Source organism: Vulpes lagopus, chromosome 3, assembly GCF_018345385.1.
Source record: "Vulpes lagopus strain Blue_001 chromosome 3, ASM1834538v1, whole genome shotgun sequence".
Taxonomy (NCBI): Eukaryota; Metazoa; Chordata; class Mammalia; order Carnivora; family Canidae; genus Vulpes; species Vulpes lagopus.
In genome coordinates, this window is record NC_054826.1 from 131816032 (window position 1) to 131833906 (window position 17875).

The following is a 17875-nucleotide window of genomic DNA, read 5'->3' on the forward strand; positions in this document are numbered from 1 at the left end:
TTTAGTCATGAGAGACACAGAGAGAGCTAGGCAGAGAAAGGCAGAGGGAGAAGCAGGCTCCATGCAGGGAGCCCGATGCAGAACTTGATCCCAGGACCCCAGGATCATGACCTGAGCCAAAGACGCTCAACCACTGAGCCACCCAGGTGCCCCCTCCTTTTTTTAATAGAAATACCCTCATCTTACCTATATGGACTTCTGTGGTGGCACCTTGCCCTAACATGAATCATGTGCTCCAACAAATCTACTTCCTAAACATGTGTTAAGATATCTAAGATTTGGCAACCAACACCTTCAACTTATTAGAGATGCTGAATACTACTCGTTGCTGCAAGTTCTGATGTTTATTTAATATTAATTTATAACAGTTTTGATAAAGAATATATTAGTATCAATTAGTATTCTAATCACCTTAGTAACAATCACATGCCTTCCATCCCAATATTTAGGTTTACGTTCATTTTACAGTTTAGTGCAATGACCAGAACTTCTAGAATAAATGTTAAATAATGATGCTGAGGGCAGCCCCGGTGGCGCAGCGGTTTAGCGCCGCCTGCAGCCCAAGGCGTGATCCTGGAGACCCTGGATCGAGTCCCACGTCAGGCTCTCTGCATGGAGTCTGCTTCTTCTGCCTGTGTCTCTGCCTCTCTCCCTCTCTCTGCATCTCTATGAATAAATAAATAAATAATCTTTAAAAAATTAAAAAAAGATAATGATGCTGTTATCAATGCTTTGTTCTTTTTTTTTCCTTTTTTTTTTTTTAAAGATTTTATTTATTTATTCATGAGAGACACACACAGAGAGACAGGGACACAGGCAGAGGAAAAATCGATCCTAGGATCACGACCTGAGCCAAAGGCAGATGCTCAATCAATGAGCCACCCAGGCGCCCCAATGCTTTGTTCCTAAATGTATCCAAAAGGCCATTAACATTTTATCACTAAATATTAAACTGGCTATTAGTTTATGTTTAGAAAGTATCCACCCATTTCAATGTTACTCACTTTTTAAAAAGCTTATTTATAAAAGATCACCATTAAAAACTGAAACACAAAAATTAGGTCATTCATCTGACATATTACATTCCATCTTTTACCCCAAACATTTAGAAATATATTTTTTATATTTGCATTACAACAGTTACAAAATATAAATTATCCATAAATTTTTCCATAAAACATTAATAAACTATAACATATAATTAGTTTTTACCACCATTTTCCTATAGAAAGGATATAAAACCTTACAACCACCACAACAAAAAGAAAATATCGTATACAGGAGATATTAAGGCTAGTTTATTTTGAATATATTCAAATTTAAATTTGAAATGATCAGAGCTACATACATGTTTATATAAGGATTAAAAGCCACCAAGAAAGCAGTAGTCTTACCTGTAACGAACATGAAAAGAATGGTCTTCCCTCATGCTTATCAAATTTTCCTCCATCGAGTCATATTATAAGTTGAGTAAAATTGAAATTATTTTATTTTGTGCCAATCCAGTTCTTTACAATGTAGAATTGTTGCAGAACATTGTCCGGTTAGTATATTAATGAGTTGGTGTTAATACATCCTAAGCTCCTGCTTCTTCTTTATTAATAATGAAAGGAGGTCAATGTCAGACAGCTTAAAGGTTCAAAATGTGTCCCAAATCCTTGCATCTCTGGCCCTTTCAGCAGCACTTCAGCAAAATTTCTGCAAAAGGAATACAAGATGCCTTGCTTGAAGTCCTATTTTCAAATAATAACCTAAAGTAATTCCAAGCTGTAGTACATAATCACACAGCTAACTCCATAGACTGCTGTCATATCAATCACAGAAGAAAAACAGCAGAGGGCTTAACTGTCACCACAAAGCTTCTAAATAAGGATGTGAATACATTACATTTATTTGGGACCTGTACCTTATTTTTAAAATCGTTTTAAAATACAATCATTTATGTAATGTTTTCTATTATAAACCAATATAGAAGAATGTATTAGGGTATCTAAAGAGAAAATTATGATTCTTTAAGCTTTTAAAAATTGCTATTATAAGAGGTAAAATGAGAATTCTGTAATGATTTGAACAAGCCAATTCCAAACTTTAAACTTCTTCCTTCAAAGGTATCTGTGCTGATAATTAGGTTATACTTTGTATTCATTTGCTCTCAGAGTATATTCTATTCTTACTTTTTTTTTTTTAAAGATTTTATTTATTTATTCATGACAGACACACACAGAGACAGAGAGAGAGAGAGAGAGAGAGAGAGAGAGAGGCAGAGACACAGGCAGAGGGAGAAGCAGGCTCCATGCAGGGAGCCCGACATGGGACTCGATCCTGGGACTCCAGGATCACGCCCCGGGCTGAAGGGAGGCGCTAAACCGCTGAGCCACCAGGGCTGCCCTTATTCTTACTTTTTAAGGTCTTTAAAATGTTTTTATTAATATTGAGTAGGTACAAAAGAAATTTAGAAAATATGTGTATAGTAGAATGACACAACAAACATGTATATAACACCACCCAGTGTAAGATAAAAAACATTATCACTGCCTCTGAAGTCTCCTGGGTGCCTCAACCTAATCAATCACACCTTCCTTTCCCCTCTAAGGTAGTCTCTAAACTGAATTTTGTTCATTATTCCATTGCTAATTATGGTACAATCCATCAGTCTAAAAATTATATGATTTAGTGTTGTATGGCTTTGCTTAACATGATGTTTTCGAGATTCGTCTCACTTGTTGCACATAGCTACAGTTTGCATATTTTCACTACTGTGTCATATCCCATTAAATACCAAATATTTTTTATTCTGTTGATGGGCATTTGGATTGTAGTTTTTTGGATTTTTTTACTACTATTAAAGTGATGGTATGAACATTGGTATTAATAACCTGCTAAAGAGAGAATATGTGAATTAGAAGAATATCTGAAGAAATTATCCAGACCTTCACAAAGAGATAAGAGATGAATACTAGAGCAGTTCAGAGAAAAGGAAGACAAAATGAGAGGCTCTGACAGAGGTCTGATTACAGTACTTGAAAGAAAACAGAAAAGTAAAAATATCTTCAGTGATAAAGAGAATTTTTCAGAAGTGAAGATGGACTTAAATTGGCAGACTGAAGCAGCACACACTAAGTCCTAAACAGGAAAAATGAAAATGAATCCCATACCCAGATATATTACAGAGAAACTATAGGCTATCAGATATAAACTATAACTTCTAAGGCAACAGTTGAGAGAAACAAATAAGGTAAAACATATGTATGTGTGTATATAAATAAATAGATACAGTTTACACACACACACACACACACACACACACAATTATTAAGTCCTAGAATCTCAGTGTTATAAACAACCCTATAGGTCAGTTAGTCTAACATTTTACTACAGCATTCCCAGAAAGGTCCCAAACTGGCTAATCCTAATTTTGAATAGTCCTTTTAGAAATCTGTTCCATGCTATGAGCAATCTTTCCATTTTTCCCATTTTTCCCTTCTGCTGCCATCCAATAAGCTTAATTCCTTTGCCATATAACCATCCTTTTAAATACTTCAGCTAAAACATAAACTAGACTCTAAATCACACACACCCACTACTTTGTTAATCAAGTACAGTTAGAGAGAGGTTAGTAAGGAACAGAGCATAAAGGACCTGTGAGGAGGAGGAAGGTGGAAAGGACCAGCCTCGGGAATATAGACAAGCTTCCCAGGGCAAATGAGATTTTCATATTAATAACCAGTTTGACACATAAAAAACAGAAAACATCCCTTTATCTCTTCCCTTGTCCATTCCAACAAAGGAAGTAGTGTCTTAAGAAAGGCTGAAAAGATACGGTAGCAGCTATTAATCCAACAAATCTTTTTCTATTACTCAGAATTCTATTGTGCCTCCTTCATAAATACAACACTATAAGGAGAATTAGTGTAGATATTAATAGCAGTACCTTCAAAGTACATCTAGATTATACAACAGCTAAACTGTCAACCGAAGTTCTTCCCCTACCCATGTTGAGGTTTAGGCTGTTATTTATAAAATGGGGTAGACGGTGAAATATTAAAATCAATTTAACTTTGAATTAAATTAAGTTACAATTTAACTGAAATATTTTTTCATCCATATCATAATGAAATTCTAAATTTTACCAATCAATAAAAAATATGCTAACTCCATACTGATTAAAATGTAAATATGGAGTAAAATTAACAAATGTCTATCACTGGAGTTGTGAAATAACCTTACCTAAAACTGCGTAGAGAAACATTTTAAAAATAATTAAAACAAGCAAGAAGATATATTACTATCCACCATTACAATAAGGGCAATTTGTAATATGGTTTTACAGTTCTCAGAAGAAGTGTATCCCAAACAAGTCACTCTTACATTACAATCTCCATAACAAAGTAGCATTTCTTATAATTATTCACTGAACTAACAAGCGATTCTTGATCCAATGATTAATTCTGCAAGAATTCTCTAAACAATTCAGTAACCACTGTTCATTCATGTACCACATCAGAGTTAACAAACCCACTTCATATTTAACATATAGTTTATATATTACCAGTGTACACTAATAAAATCTGCAATAAATATTAAATTATGTTTGCTAGGATAAGAAAATTTAACAAGACCAGGAAATGGAAGTTATAGGTTTGAAAGAACGTTAAGAGGTCATCAAATTAAAAAAAAAAAAAGAGGTCATCAAATTTAATCTCCAATCTCCATTAAGACTTATAACTAGTAATTTACAAGGAAATATATGTCCTTAATAACACCTTCCAAGTTTTAAAAAACAGTGCTCCCAAAACCTCACTGCTAACAAAAACTCTCAGCATCTTTCGGTCTGATCACAGAGAAATAAAGAGAAAGAAGTAATTTTTTTCAATATGCTAGAAACTGATAAAAGCATATAGAAAAATAAAATGGTATATCACTAATTGCCTCACATTTAATTACCTGATTAGGAAGTCAAAATAGGTGGACTAGGCACTGTCCAAGGTATGGAATCAGAGTAAATAAATCCTAGCCTTGCTTTACTCCACTGGCAGTAAAATATTTGCAAACTAAGTGATGGGGGATACACAGTTACATGTAAATCTTTTGTCTTTTCAATTTATCCAAACTATCCAAATTAAGTGCCAATAATCTCTGGTCTTATTCTTTAAGTATCTCCATAAACAATAAATATAACTTACTTTTCTTGCGTACAGATTAGATGATCTAAATTCTTTAAGCTTTTCTTATCTTAATAATTCCCTTTAAGGTACAACAAATTCCCCTAATCCCTTTCAGTTGTAGTGTTTCAAGTCAGATACAACAGCCCTTTATCAATGTGAGCAGGGATAAATATGGAGGAAGAATCAAGAACTTATTTTAAATGAAGATCTTTTATATTAGACTTAGAGTAGAGGTTATAACAACAAATACACATTGTAGTAATAATGGGAGTCATAAAGAAGGATGCCAGAACAAAGTCCAACAGGGAGAAAAGTTCGGAGCTTGGTTTTAGTGTGGCAGGTGTTAAGGAGCCAACTAAAAGAAAAATTATTTTGATATCAGAGTATATGACTGATGTCGGAAATTAGTGCTTGAAGCAAGGGAAATCAGACTCAAAAATGGCAGGGTCCTTAAGTAATCTTGCTAGGAGTTTCTAAAGAGAAATGAAAAACAACACCCACTCACTAGATGTGAGAGGCAAAGGTCAAGCAGTTAACAGAGAACTTAAAAGATTTCCAGTTTTCAAGATAGATGGAACAGCAGTAGTACACAGTGACCGACAAACTGGATTGCAAGAGGGATAATTCCAAGAGGAGAAAATAAGCTATTCCTTCAAATGGGAAAAAGCAGAATCCTTCTATTAAACTTGTACTTGGTAAAGTGCTATATTCACAAATAATAGCTGAAAAAAATAAAGATATCAAACTTGAGATCATTTGAAATCATATAAAATTTGATAAGTGGGAAAGAATCTGAGAGGTAAAAAAAAAAGTAGAATTGAGTGACTGACATTTCTGAATTTTTGTGCATCTTTAAATTAAAATTTTCAGGGATCCCTGGGTGGCGCAGCGGTTTAGCGCCTGCCTTTGACCCAGGGCGCGATCCTGGAGACCGGGGATCGAATCCCACATCGGACTCCCAGTGCATGGAGCCTGCTTCTCCCTCTGCCTGTGTCTCTGCCTCTATCTCTCTCTGTGTGACTATCATAAAAAAAAAAAAAATATATATATATATATATATATATATATATAAAATTTTCTTATAGTACCAATAAGTCAGTGGCAAAATTAAGAAATAAATACAATGAAAGAAAAAATTAAAGCAATGCATGATAGTTTTGATCCTTTTTTCAACATACTCAATCTCTAAGCCAGTAATATAACCAAATTTTTACATAATACTCTGAATTAAAGATAGATCAAGCCTATGTATATGCGTATATCCATGAATACCCACGTATAATGCTGAACATGAAGTTAGTATCCTCTAACAACTGTCATACATAGCAAATGTAAATTACTTTCCATAATCCCAAAATAATAAAATAAACAATCATAGTGCTTAGTTAAGCAGATTATTCTATTCTCTATCATTCTGGAGAAATGCAAATTTACCAAGTTATGCTATAAAAACTGTATGAATAGGCAGCCTGGGTGGCTCAGCGGTTTAGCGCCGCCTTGGGCCCAAGGCCTGATCCTGGAGACCTGGGATCCAGTCCCATGTCAGGCTCCCTGCATGGAGCCTGCTTCTCCCTCTGCCTGTGTCTCTGCCTCTCTCTCTGTGTGTCTCTCATGAATAAATTAATTAATTTTTAAAAAAAATTTTTTTTAAAGATTTATTTATTTATGATAGAGAGAGAGAGAGAGAGAGGCAGAGACACAGGAGGAGGGAGAAGCAGGCTCCATGCCGGGAGCCTGACATGGGACTCGATCCCAGGTCTCCAGGATCGGGCTCTGGGCCAAAGGCAGGCACTAAACCGCTGAGCCATCCAGGGATCCCTAAATTAATTAATTAATTTTTAAAAACTGTATAAATAAAGTTTTCCTTAAGCAAATACATAATCCTAAATTATGTACTCCAATTAAGGTCAAGTCTTAATTTATTGCTAATCTTTATGTGTGCAACAATCAAAGTTTAGTCTGTGAGATGTTAGGCCAGGTATGTTTAGAAAAGAAGCATAACTGTGAAACTGCTAACTAAAACACGTATTTTATTACAGAAACTTTCTAATAAGCTGTCTGTGACTATTAGCTAAATAAATAGAATAAAATTCAAAGAATAGATTAATGGTTCTAGATTCCAATAAATCTATATCTTAAAAGTATACCACCAGTCAGAAGGGTTTCCAAGTGTATCTGAAATTAATTCTCAAAGGCCAATATGAAAGATATCAAATACATGCAAACTAAAGATACTATTAATTTCAAACTCTCATTTTTATTCTTGGCAGATTAAAAAAAAAAAAATCAGATCTAGAGCCATGGCCTTTAGAAATGTCAAAACAACAAATGCAACCACTTCAGAGTAGTATGATCCAAACAATTTTAGCAATATACAAGAAAAATTCCTTTTCATGTTTTCAAAGTTTATACATAAAAGCTTACCACTCTAAACAACTAAATATGCATGAACTTTTTTTGTTTTGTTTTGTTTTTAAGATTTATTTATTTATGTTATTTACTTATGATAGAGAGAGAGAGAGAGAGAGGCAGAGACACAGGCAGAGGGAAAAAGCAGGCTCCGATGCGGGACTCGATCCCGGGACTCCAGGATCGCGTCCTGGGCCAAAGGCAGGAGCCAAACCACTGAGCCACTCAGGGATCCCCAAACTTCTTTTTTTGATGAGAAACATTTATATTTAAGGAGTCCAATGAACTATGCTTCCTGAATAACCAGATACAAATAAATCATATATGAAAATTCAAATTAGATAAATACTAAAACAAAATGTAATCTAGAAGAAGAAAAAGATTTGAATATTTCAAGCCTTCACTGTTGTTATACAGTGAGAAAGGATCAATATGAGTCTACTTATATGAGAAATGCTGAATGTAGGTCACCAGTAGTTTCCAAAAGTCTCTACACAAAGTACTATGGATATAATAATTACTGCATGAACAAACTCTTAGTGTCTTTGGTTTGGCAGCCCATGATAAAGAAGATTTTTCATAGGGGGAGGTGTGTGTTACAAACTAGAGAGGGGCTCTATTTTTAGGTTATACATGGAGTGAATTTGAATTATGCCAGTGACTACACTAATCACCAAAACTTTTGTTTTGTAATTATAATCCTCCATGATTATAATTCAAGAGGATGAAGCAGTTGCTTAAAAATTTCAAGGAGAAAAGGGAGATTGCTTTTATGTAACATCCCTAATCTTGGTTTCCTTTTTCCCTACAAAGCAGTTATCAAAAGTCCTGCTCCAACAAATTACTATTTTTTTTCAGTAGGCGCTATGCCCAATGTGGGATCAAACTCACAACCCCGAAATCAAATCACATGCTCTACCGACTGAGCCAGCCATGCACCCCAAGATTACCTATGTATATTTACAAATATGAATGTAAACATAAATATATTTACAAATATAAATAAGTAATCAGTGACTCAGTTGGTTAAGCATCCGACTCTTGGTCTCAGCTCAAGTCTTAATCTCAGGGTCATAATTCAAACCCTGCACTGGGCTCCATACTGGGCATGGAGAGAGTGAGTGAGTGAATGTGTGTGTGTGTGTGTGTGTGTTCAACTAAATGAGTGTGTTTATTAGAATAAAATTAGTACTTTTCTCCATTACTTAGTTTTATTTCTCATCAAACCGAAGCCTAGAGTTTAAAAATAATGTTAATTTTCTTCCCTATAAAATGTTAATAAATACGTTTTTTTTTTAAAGGATTATTTATTTATTTATTCATGAGAGACACAGAGAGAGAAAGAGACAGAGAGACAGAGAGAGGAAGAAGCAGGCTCCATGCAGGGAGCCCAACATCAACTCGATCCCAGGGCTCCAGGATCACACCCTGGCCTGAAGGCGGCGCTAAACCACTGAGGCACTCAGGCTGCCCTAGATAGTTTTTCAATCCATTAGTAAAATTAATAACCTTTTGAAAAAGTTTCAGTTACCCTTGTGTAAGAAATATGATTTGTAGTTGATTGTTATAAACACATAAAAACAGATACTTAGAAATATTACAATACCAAAGTTATAAAAGACCTATTAATGTTTTTTCTTTTTTTTTAAAAAAAAAGACATTCTACATTTTCATCAATCCCAATTACATTTTCAGTGCTTTCCAAATGACTATTCAGGTTACAAAACCAGGAGACCACAAGAGTATGTCTTCAATCCAAAAAGACTGAGGATTCAAACCAAGCCCAATTTCTACCAAAAACACCCCAACCTCTGAATGTATATGTATTAGTACTTGCCCCTTCTGATCTATAATCTTTTTGTTAATAAATATGTAGAAGTTTATGGGTTTGTTTTTCTTTTTAGGGCCTATGTACATTATTGGACAAACATGATGCAATTAATAGGGGCTCAAAGAAACTAATTCAAAATAAATATAGCTTTATGAAGACATTACTATGTCAAAAAGAAAAAAAAAAGAAAAACCATAGGGAACACACAAGTTTGACAAAAACTGGTTACCAATCAAGAGAGAATATTGGCCTATATAGCCATTTAGTACCACCAATGCTAGTCAGCCATCAGCTTAAACCAATATATATATGAAAAACTCAGTAGTGAATAGAAGTAGTCCTTTCTATTGGGCATTATTCTTGAGTTAAGTAAATGATAATAAACCAGTTCTCCCAATTAGAGGCAAAACTGATTTCAAAATTTTAAGCAGAAATAAATCCCAAATGCAAAAGGGTTAAAAATGTCTACAAGAGTCACTGAGAGTTTGAATTCAGAATTCCGTATAGGAAAATATAACTTTGTCTTCTTCCAAAAATTATCACTATCCTGTGGCAAATGTTTTTATTCAGTTCAGTAATGTTATGAGAGGATATGGGAAAAATGATTCTAAATAAAAAGGACCAGGGAAAGCTTTTTAGAAGCAAGGATATCTGTACTGCACCTTGAAGGATGGGTAGACCTTATTAGGCAAATGAAGGAAAGGCATTCCAGTCACAGGGAAATGTCTCCAGCAGAAGTAAGGAGGTAGGAATGCACAGAATGTATGCTCAAGACAAGCACACTGGGTTAGGAGAAGGAAAAGAGAAGTCTAAGAAGGTACTAAAGTGTTAGGGATTGTGAATATGTATGTGGCCTTGTATTTAATATTGTAATTTTTTCAACAAAGGAATAGCAAAGTTGGATCTGTGTTAGTAAAATAAACTGGCAGCAACATGTAGGGGAGAGGAGGGAGACAGAAGAAAGATACTTCAAAAACTTCAGGAACATCTGCTGAAGAGGAAGTTTTCTTTTGTCATCTCAAAACACCAAGCAAATTGCCTTGGACATAATCGATGTGCAACATACTTTTTTTTTTTTTTTTTTGCCTGGGAAGAAGAACTATGAACCAGCAAAGAATCCTATAATAGTGAGAACACTGGGCTTTAAGACATATCTTATATACTATACTTATATATTTGTATTAAAATATTGGGCAGCCCGGATTAAAATATTGGGCAGCCCGGGTGGCTCAGCGGTTTAGCACCTGCCTTCAGCCCAGGGCCTGATTCTGAAGACCCAGGATCGAGTCCCACGTCGGGCTCCCCGCATGGAGCCTGCTTCTCTCTGCCCCCGCCCCTCTCCTGAATAAATAAAATATTTTTAAAAATAAAATATAATATAATATTTGGCGGTGCCTGGGTGGCTCAGTGGTTGAGCGACTGCCTTCAGCTCAGGGTGTGATCCCAGGGTCCTGGGATCCAGTCCCACATCACGCCTCCCCTCCCTCGCAGGGAGCCTGCTTCTCCCTCTGCCTATGTCTCTGCCTCTCTTTCTCTTATGAACAAATAAAATCTTTCTAAAAATATATATTTGTAACACTACATGTCTGATTTAATAACACTGGAAAACACACCTAAACTGCTGCTCTAGCCAAAGCTGATTTTGTGGGCAAAGCCTCTGCAACACTTCCTTACAACTTTTTACTTTGTATCTGCTCCACCCCTTCTAGTGCACATGCCCGCCCACGAAGGAGCCTGCCAGTTCACCGTAGACGTAGAGCGGGGTAGTCTGGCACTGCCCTCCCGCCCCCCGCCCCCGCCCCCCAGTCCTCACTCTCCCCACACACACCCAGGTCAATCAACAGCGATCGTCCCTTTGTTCACAAGTGAGCAACAGAAGAACCAACCGAAGCTGCTTCTCGAATAAGGGGCAACCCAAGCAACAGTGGTCTTTATCAGAGGTAATCACAGTGGCGGCTATCACACCGGAAATCTCCGGGCACCCTCCTAGAGTGGCGGCTTGAAAATTCAGCTCGGGTGGCATGCTGAGCCCACACACGCTACCCAGACTCCAACCCAAGTCGACAGAAAGGAAAGCCAAGAAGCGACTTCGTGCCGCTCTGCGCTGCGCAGAGTTGAATTATGCATCAAGGCAAATAAAATTTCCACCCTTACCCGTTTTCTTTAACGGAGTCCAAGTGATACCAGTTAAAAGGATACGACTGGCAACCATGAAAACAAAGACTGACAGATTTCCCACTTTTTTTTTTTTTAACTCTTCAAGGATAGTCTATAGATTATCCAAATTTTCAGACAAGGGCCTTAACGTCCTCTGCTCACCTGGGCGTCTTGCAGCCGCCTACCAGCCCCGTCGGGCGCGGATTCACGAACCGCGACGCGACGGACGCAGGTGCGCGCCGGCCCGCCAGCTCCGGGGGCAAGCGCGCGGGAACGCCGCCCGCCGCCGCAAGACTCGGCGCGACTCGGCCGGCGCTCGGGGTCTTCGCCCACCGCCGCCGCCCTCAGAAGGCGTGAGGAGTCGCGGTGCCCTATCGGACTTTTTATTTCTGAAAAGTTGGAGAAGAGCTCTTACGCGGGACCCTCCTGCAAAGCCTCGCCACAGGAAAACAGCTCGCGCCCTCCAGCCGCGGCTCCTCTCCCCGCTTCTGGTTTCCTCAGCCTCCCGGCCGACCCCCGGGACGCCGCCCCGCGCACCGGCCCCGCGCGCACACACGCCCCCCGGCCGGCTCCCCGCGCGGGGCGCCCTCGGACGCCTCCGCACTCACCTCCCGCGGGCCGGCGAGTCCCAGAGCGCGGCGGACGCCACGGGGCTGCAGCGGCGGCCGCCTCGGGCGCCGGACGGTGGCCGCGGCCCCTCCCCCAGGCGGGCCCGTGCGGGGGGCGCGTCTCCGGACAGGGGCACCAGGGAGGCAGGCGCGCCCCCCCGCCGCTCGCCGTGGGTCACGTGGGCCAGAGCTCGCTGGGCCGTCCTCGCCGCCCGGGGCCCCTCGGCGCCGCCCGCCCCGCCGGTCCCCCTCTGCGCCTGCGCCCCAGCTGCCGTCGCTCCCATTCAAACCGACAACGCCCCGCGTCTTTCGGACCCGCCAATGGCCGGCGCGGGGGGCGGGGCGTGGGCGCGGGGGGCGGGGCTGCGCGTCCAGCTGCCGGGGACCGGGCGGGGAGGCCCGCCCGCGACCTGCTATCAAGTGGGGACGGAGGGGGAGGCTTTCCTGGCGTCTTTCCGCAGACACCGAGGGGTGCAGCGGTAAATGTCGCGCAGCGTGCGCAGAGGGGCTCTGGCCCAGACCCCGTTAAAAGCTGGTGCTCAGAGCAGATGCGTCCTGCACTTACGGCTCCGTTCCGCCTGGAGAACGAGTTTCCCAAGCGGCATCGGCGGGATGTTTAAGAAAAAAAGAGGGACCCGTGTCAAAGTCTGAACGAGGCAGCCTCCGTTCTTGCGGCCCTGTCCCAATTCTGGCATTTCCAGCTGTGAAGACGGCAAACTTGTGTCGACTGCGGAGTTGCCGGTCCCCGGGAAAATGGGTGGCACTTAGCTCGGCTTCAGGCCAGTGTCCCAGACACAGCGGGGCAAGTCCGGGTGGCATCCGTGCACCTCCTCTCTGTGTCAAGTTCAACACAAACGTGGATTTGATTAGATTATTTCTCCACTGAAATGAAAGTTAAATGTTCCTGCAGGCATAAGGATGTGTCAGGGAAAACCCCAGATTCAGTATGTCTCTGAATGGTGGCCAAAACCAGCAATCCAAGCAGCATTTCTTTTACTGGGGGAACGTGTTTTGGCAAATTGGTCAGAATAACAGCTTTGGCATCAAACTTGACCTGGATTTGACTCGCATCTTTGCCTCTTGTGGGCTGATTGACCTTGAAGGAGTTACTTATCCTCTTTAGCCTCCCTTTCCTCAGCTGCAAAACACAGGTAATGAAGGTGGTGGTTATGCTTCCGTGAAGTAAGTTTTGCTAAGCGGCTAACATAGTGGCTGGCTGCTTAATAAATGGTAGCTCTTACTATTATCAACAACTACCTTTAATATCAGGTACTTATAAACATCAACTGAATTAGATGCCTGTACTGTTTCAGAAGTAGGTATTATAATTCCTTCTCACCCATAAATTCTTTTTTGGGTGTTGATAGGAAAACCACAAAGGAAGTGTAGTGTATCAAATTCAACGTGTCCAAAATGAATCATTATTTCTAACCTGGCAATCTTCTCGTACACAAGGGATTTTCTTTCACGGGTGTTAGTTATCTCCATCTTACTCAAGTTGACTTAATTTTTTAATTCTCCTTTTAAAAGGCATAAATCAGATTATGTCACTCTCCTGTTTGAAGACCTTTAGCGGTTTATCATTTGATTTAAAATAAAATCTAAATTCCCTACCACTGCCCACCAAGCCCTAAGTCATCTTGCCCTACCCACCTCTCTACTCTCCTGTATTTTCCTTTCCAGCTTACTTCCCTTCCAGTACACAGAACATTCCTCCATCCCTAGAATACACCAAGCCTCAGGGTTCCCTCAAGGCCTTCTCCCTGGCAGTTCTCACTGCCAAGATTTTTTTCCCTCAGGTCCTTTAAATGGCTGGCTCCTTTTTCAGCCCTCAGCTTTCAGCTTATTCATTACAGTATTTAGCAAGTATTTATTAGGCTTATTCTATGTGTCAGGAACTGTTCTAGGTGGTGGGAATATAGTAAGGAGCAAGACAGAGCACAGCCCCTGCTTTCATGGAGTTCAATAAAAATAAATACTAAGAAAAGTATCAGGTTGTGACAAGTACCATGCAGAGAATTCAAAGGAGGGTGATGTGAGAGTGAGTGATTGAAAGATACTTTACATTGAGGGTCAAGGTAAGAAAGTCCACTTTGAGAAGGTGGTATTTAAACCAAGACTTTAATTATAAGGAGCCAACTTTAAACTTGAGAACAAGCTTTGTGGGTTTGAGAAACTGGAAAAAGACCACTATGGCTTAAGTGAGGTGAGGTAGCAAAGAACTTACAGGGTCAAGTCACACCAGATTATGTAGACGTTTGTAAACCAGGATAATGAATGTGGGCTTTATTTTCTAAATGTTAGAATAGCCAGAGAGGATTTTAAACATGGGAATAACTTCATTTGTTTGTATTTTTAAAGGAACACTCTGAAACAAAACCAAAATTTCAGATATTCTATAAGACAATTAGCTCAGACTCTTCATGAACGTCATTGTCACGAAAAACAACCAAAGGAGGTACATGAGTCTTGATAGACTCCTAAATCAGAGAGAGATGATGAGAGACTATAAAAAACATGTAAGAAACAATTGGGGAAATTTGAATATAGAGAATATATTAGATATTAAAGAATTATTGTTAATTTTCCTAGAGATAACATGGAATTATGGCTATATGGAAATTTTTTTATTACTTTTAGGAGATGCAAGCCTGAGGTACTTAAGGATAAAAAACCATGACTTCCGCAACTTACATTCAAATGGTTCACCAAAAGACAGAGAAATGAGAGAAATACAAACTAAATGCTAACAATTAGGCCTGGGTAAAGATATATTTCTTATTCTTTTTTTTTTTAATATTTCTTATTCTTGTACTGCACTATTTACATATTATTCTTTTACTTTTTCTAGAAATTTGGAGTTTTTCAGAATAAAAAGTAAGGAAGAAAATCACTCTGTAAACTTCCATGTCTAAGAGTAATAACCCAGATACCCTGTTCAACGCTCCCACTGAAAACAACCTAAAATGCTTTCAAATATTTAAAAAAATAAAAAGAAAATTTATTAATGACCTAGCATTCAAGTAAACATTATTTGGAAGCTAGGAACTAGTAAAAATCGATAAGCAGATGAACTTGAATTTTAGTTATCATGGTCTCATGAGGCATGAAAAAAAGAGACAAAGGCCAGGTCCTACCATGATGGGAATCTAATAAGAGACTTCACACATAAGCCAGGATTCTCAAAGTTCCCTCCTACCTTTTCCCAGAAGACAGCAGAAGAAAATTGCCTATGATCATCCTTAATATAGAATAGAGGAGGAAATCTCTTCTGATATTTTTTTTTGTTGTTGTTGTTGTTGTTGTTTTTTACCAAAGACAAAATCTGCTCTACCTGGCTCGTCTGAAACTCAAACACATAATTTACTTTAAAGTGGTTTCAGGTTAATGGTACCCCCAGGCAACTGGCAAAGCTAAACCAAATCACCTCTAGAGACTGAATGTTTGTGTCTCCCCAAAATTTATATGTTTAAATTTAATTCCCATTGTGATAGTATTTGTGGATAGGGCTTTTGTAATCAAAAAGTCAAGAGGGTGGAGCACTCATGAATGAGATTAGTGCCCTTATAAAAAAAAGACCTGAAGGGCAGCCTCACACACAAAGACATAGTGAGGTGACAGCCCTCTAAGAACCAAGAAATGGGCCCTCGCCAGACACAATCTGCTGGCACCCTGATTTTGGACTTCTCAGCTTCCAGAACTGTCAGGAATAAATGTTTCATTTAAGCAACCCAGTTTATGATATTTTGTCCGCTCAAGTTGACTAAGACACCAACTTAATCCAAAGCCCTAAAATTTACACAGAAGAAATTCCAAGAAATGCAAACTCTTGGTCAAACTGTAAATCATACAAAGAAACAAGGCATCTTATATAAGAATTAGTGGGGGGAAAAAAGCAAAATCAAACTCATAAAGACATTGAAATTGGAATTACCAATCATACAGTCATAGAGTATAAATATGTTTAATAGATTTAAAGCAATTAAATAGAAGATTGAAAATATAAATAATGAGCAAAGTTCTGCCAAAAATGAACAGGCAGGTTTTAAAAAGAATTCAAAAAAACTTCTAGACTTAAAAAAAAAGATATATAGGGGCAACTGAGTGGCTCAGTGGTTGAGCATCTGCCTTTAGCTCAGGTCGTGATCCTGGGATTCTGGGATCGAGTCCCACATCAGGCTCCCCGTGGGGAGCCTGCTTCTCCCTCTGCCTGTGTCTCTGCCTGTCTCTGTGTGTCTCTCATGAATAAATAAGTAAAATCTTAAAAAAAAAAAAAAAAGAAGACATGTAATAATTAGAATTTAAAAGTCAATAGGCGGGGGTGCCTGGGTGGCTCAGTCAGTTAAGCATCCAACTCTTGATTTCCACTCAGGTCATGGTCTCAGGGTTGTGAGACTGAGCCCCACTTCAGGCTCTGCACTGGGGATGAATCTGAAACCTGCTTCAGATTCTCTCTCTCCCTCTGTCCCACCCCCCACTTGCTCTCATGCTTTCTCTCTTAAAAAAAAAAAAAAGAAAGAAAGAAAGTCAGTGGGCAGGTTTAACAGCAGATTAGATATGGTGAAGAGAAAATCAGCAAACTGAAAGATAGAATCAAATTAATTTTTTCATATAAAAGTGAAACATAGAGGATAGAAGATCTAACGTATCTAATCAAAATTCTAAAATGAGAAGAAAAATAGACAATAATTTACACAAGATTTTAAAAAGAGAAAAAGAAAAAAGATATTTATACATAAGATAATGAAAATGCAGAGCACCAAAAACAAAGAAGTAGCTTTGTAACAAGTACAAGAGAAAGAGCTGACTACCTCCAATGAAACAACACTTAGCTGGTGACTTTGCAACTGTAAAAATATAAGCCAAAAGAATGTACTGAGAGAAAAATAACTGTCAACCTAGAATTATTTAACCAATGCAGATATTTTCTAAAAATGAGATTGAAATAAAGGCATTTTTAGGTAAACAAAAACTGGTTTTGCCATCACAGACCCTCACTAACTGAAGTTATAAAGGTTATCCTTCAAGAAGGAAAATGATCTTGGATAAAGATGCAGAAAGCAGATGATAACCACAGTAAGTGGCAAATATGTGGATAATACTATAAACCAATGTCATTGCTCTTTCTTGCCTTGTAGATTCTCTCATTCATCTGTTCAAGAACACATGTATTTAAATACCTATTATGTGCTAAACACTATATTAGGGGCTAGGGACATAGTAGCAATTTTATTGCATTTCCACATGACTTGAAAACCCCTCTGATGTTAACACTGCTGATATTGGCACTTCCTTGATCATTTCCCAGTGCCCTGGAGAAGGGAGAGAGCCTTGAATGTGCATAGTTCTACAATGTGCAAGGTTGTTAAGATAGCCCAAGCTTAGTGTTTTGTTTTGTCTTGTTTGGTTTTAAGATTTTATTTATTTATTTGAGAGACAGAGAAATAACAACAGAAAGAACAACCAGGAAGGAGAGGGAGAAACAGGTTCCTGATGGAGCAGAGAGAAGCAGGCTCTCAACTGAGCAGAACCCTGGGACATGATCTGAGCTGAAGACAAACACTCTACTGATTTGAGCCACCCAGGTGCCCCTTGTTTTGTTTTTTAAGATAAAGCTACAGTGGTTGGACTTTCCTCTAAGTTATAAAGAACTCCATTGAGTCCAGGCAAATTTGAATAATCCAGGAGAAAACACTTGTTTCTTC

At 38.9% G+C, this 17875-nt stretch overlaps 1 protein-coding gene across 3 annotated transcripts in view; it reads right to left on the bottom strand.

The window, feature by feature from the left end:
* GPSM2 (G protein signaling modulator 2) overlaps nucleotides 1–12406 on the bottom strand; it is a 49707-nt gene extending 37301 nt beyond the window's left edge. For 2 of the 3 annotated variants that reach the window (XR_005986633.1, XM_041747336.1), the window contains exons 1-2: nucleotides 12171–12406; nucleotides 1395–1698 (exon numbers count right to left, since the gene is read on the bottom strand). Coding sequence is in view for 1 of the 3 variants with exons in the window: in XM_041747336.1 (XP_041603270.1) it covers nucleotides 1395–1450 (56 nt within the window). In the remaining 2 variants the exon portion in view is untranslated. The remainder of the gene's footprint in view (nucleotides 1–1394; nucleotides 1699–12170) is intronic. The other variant, XM_041747337.1, reaches the window with a different exon arrangement.
* Nucleotides 12407–17875: the final 5469 nt, after the last annotated feature.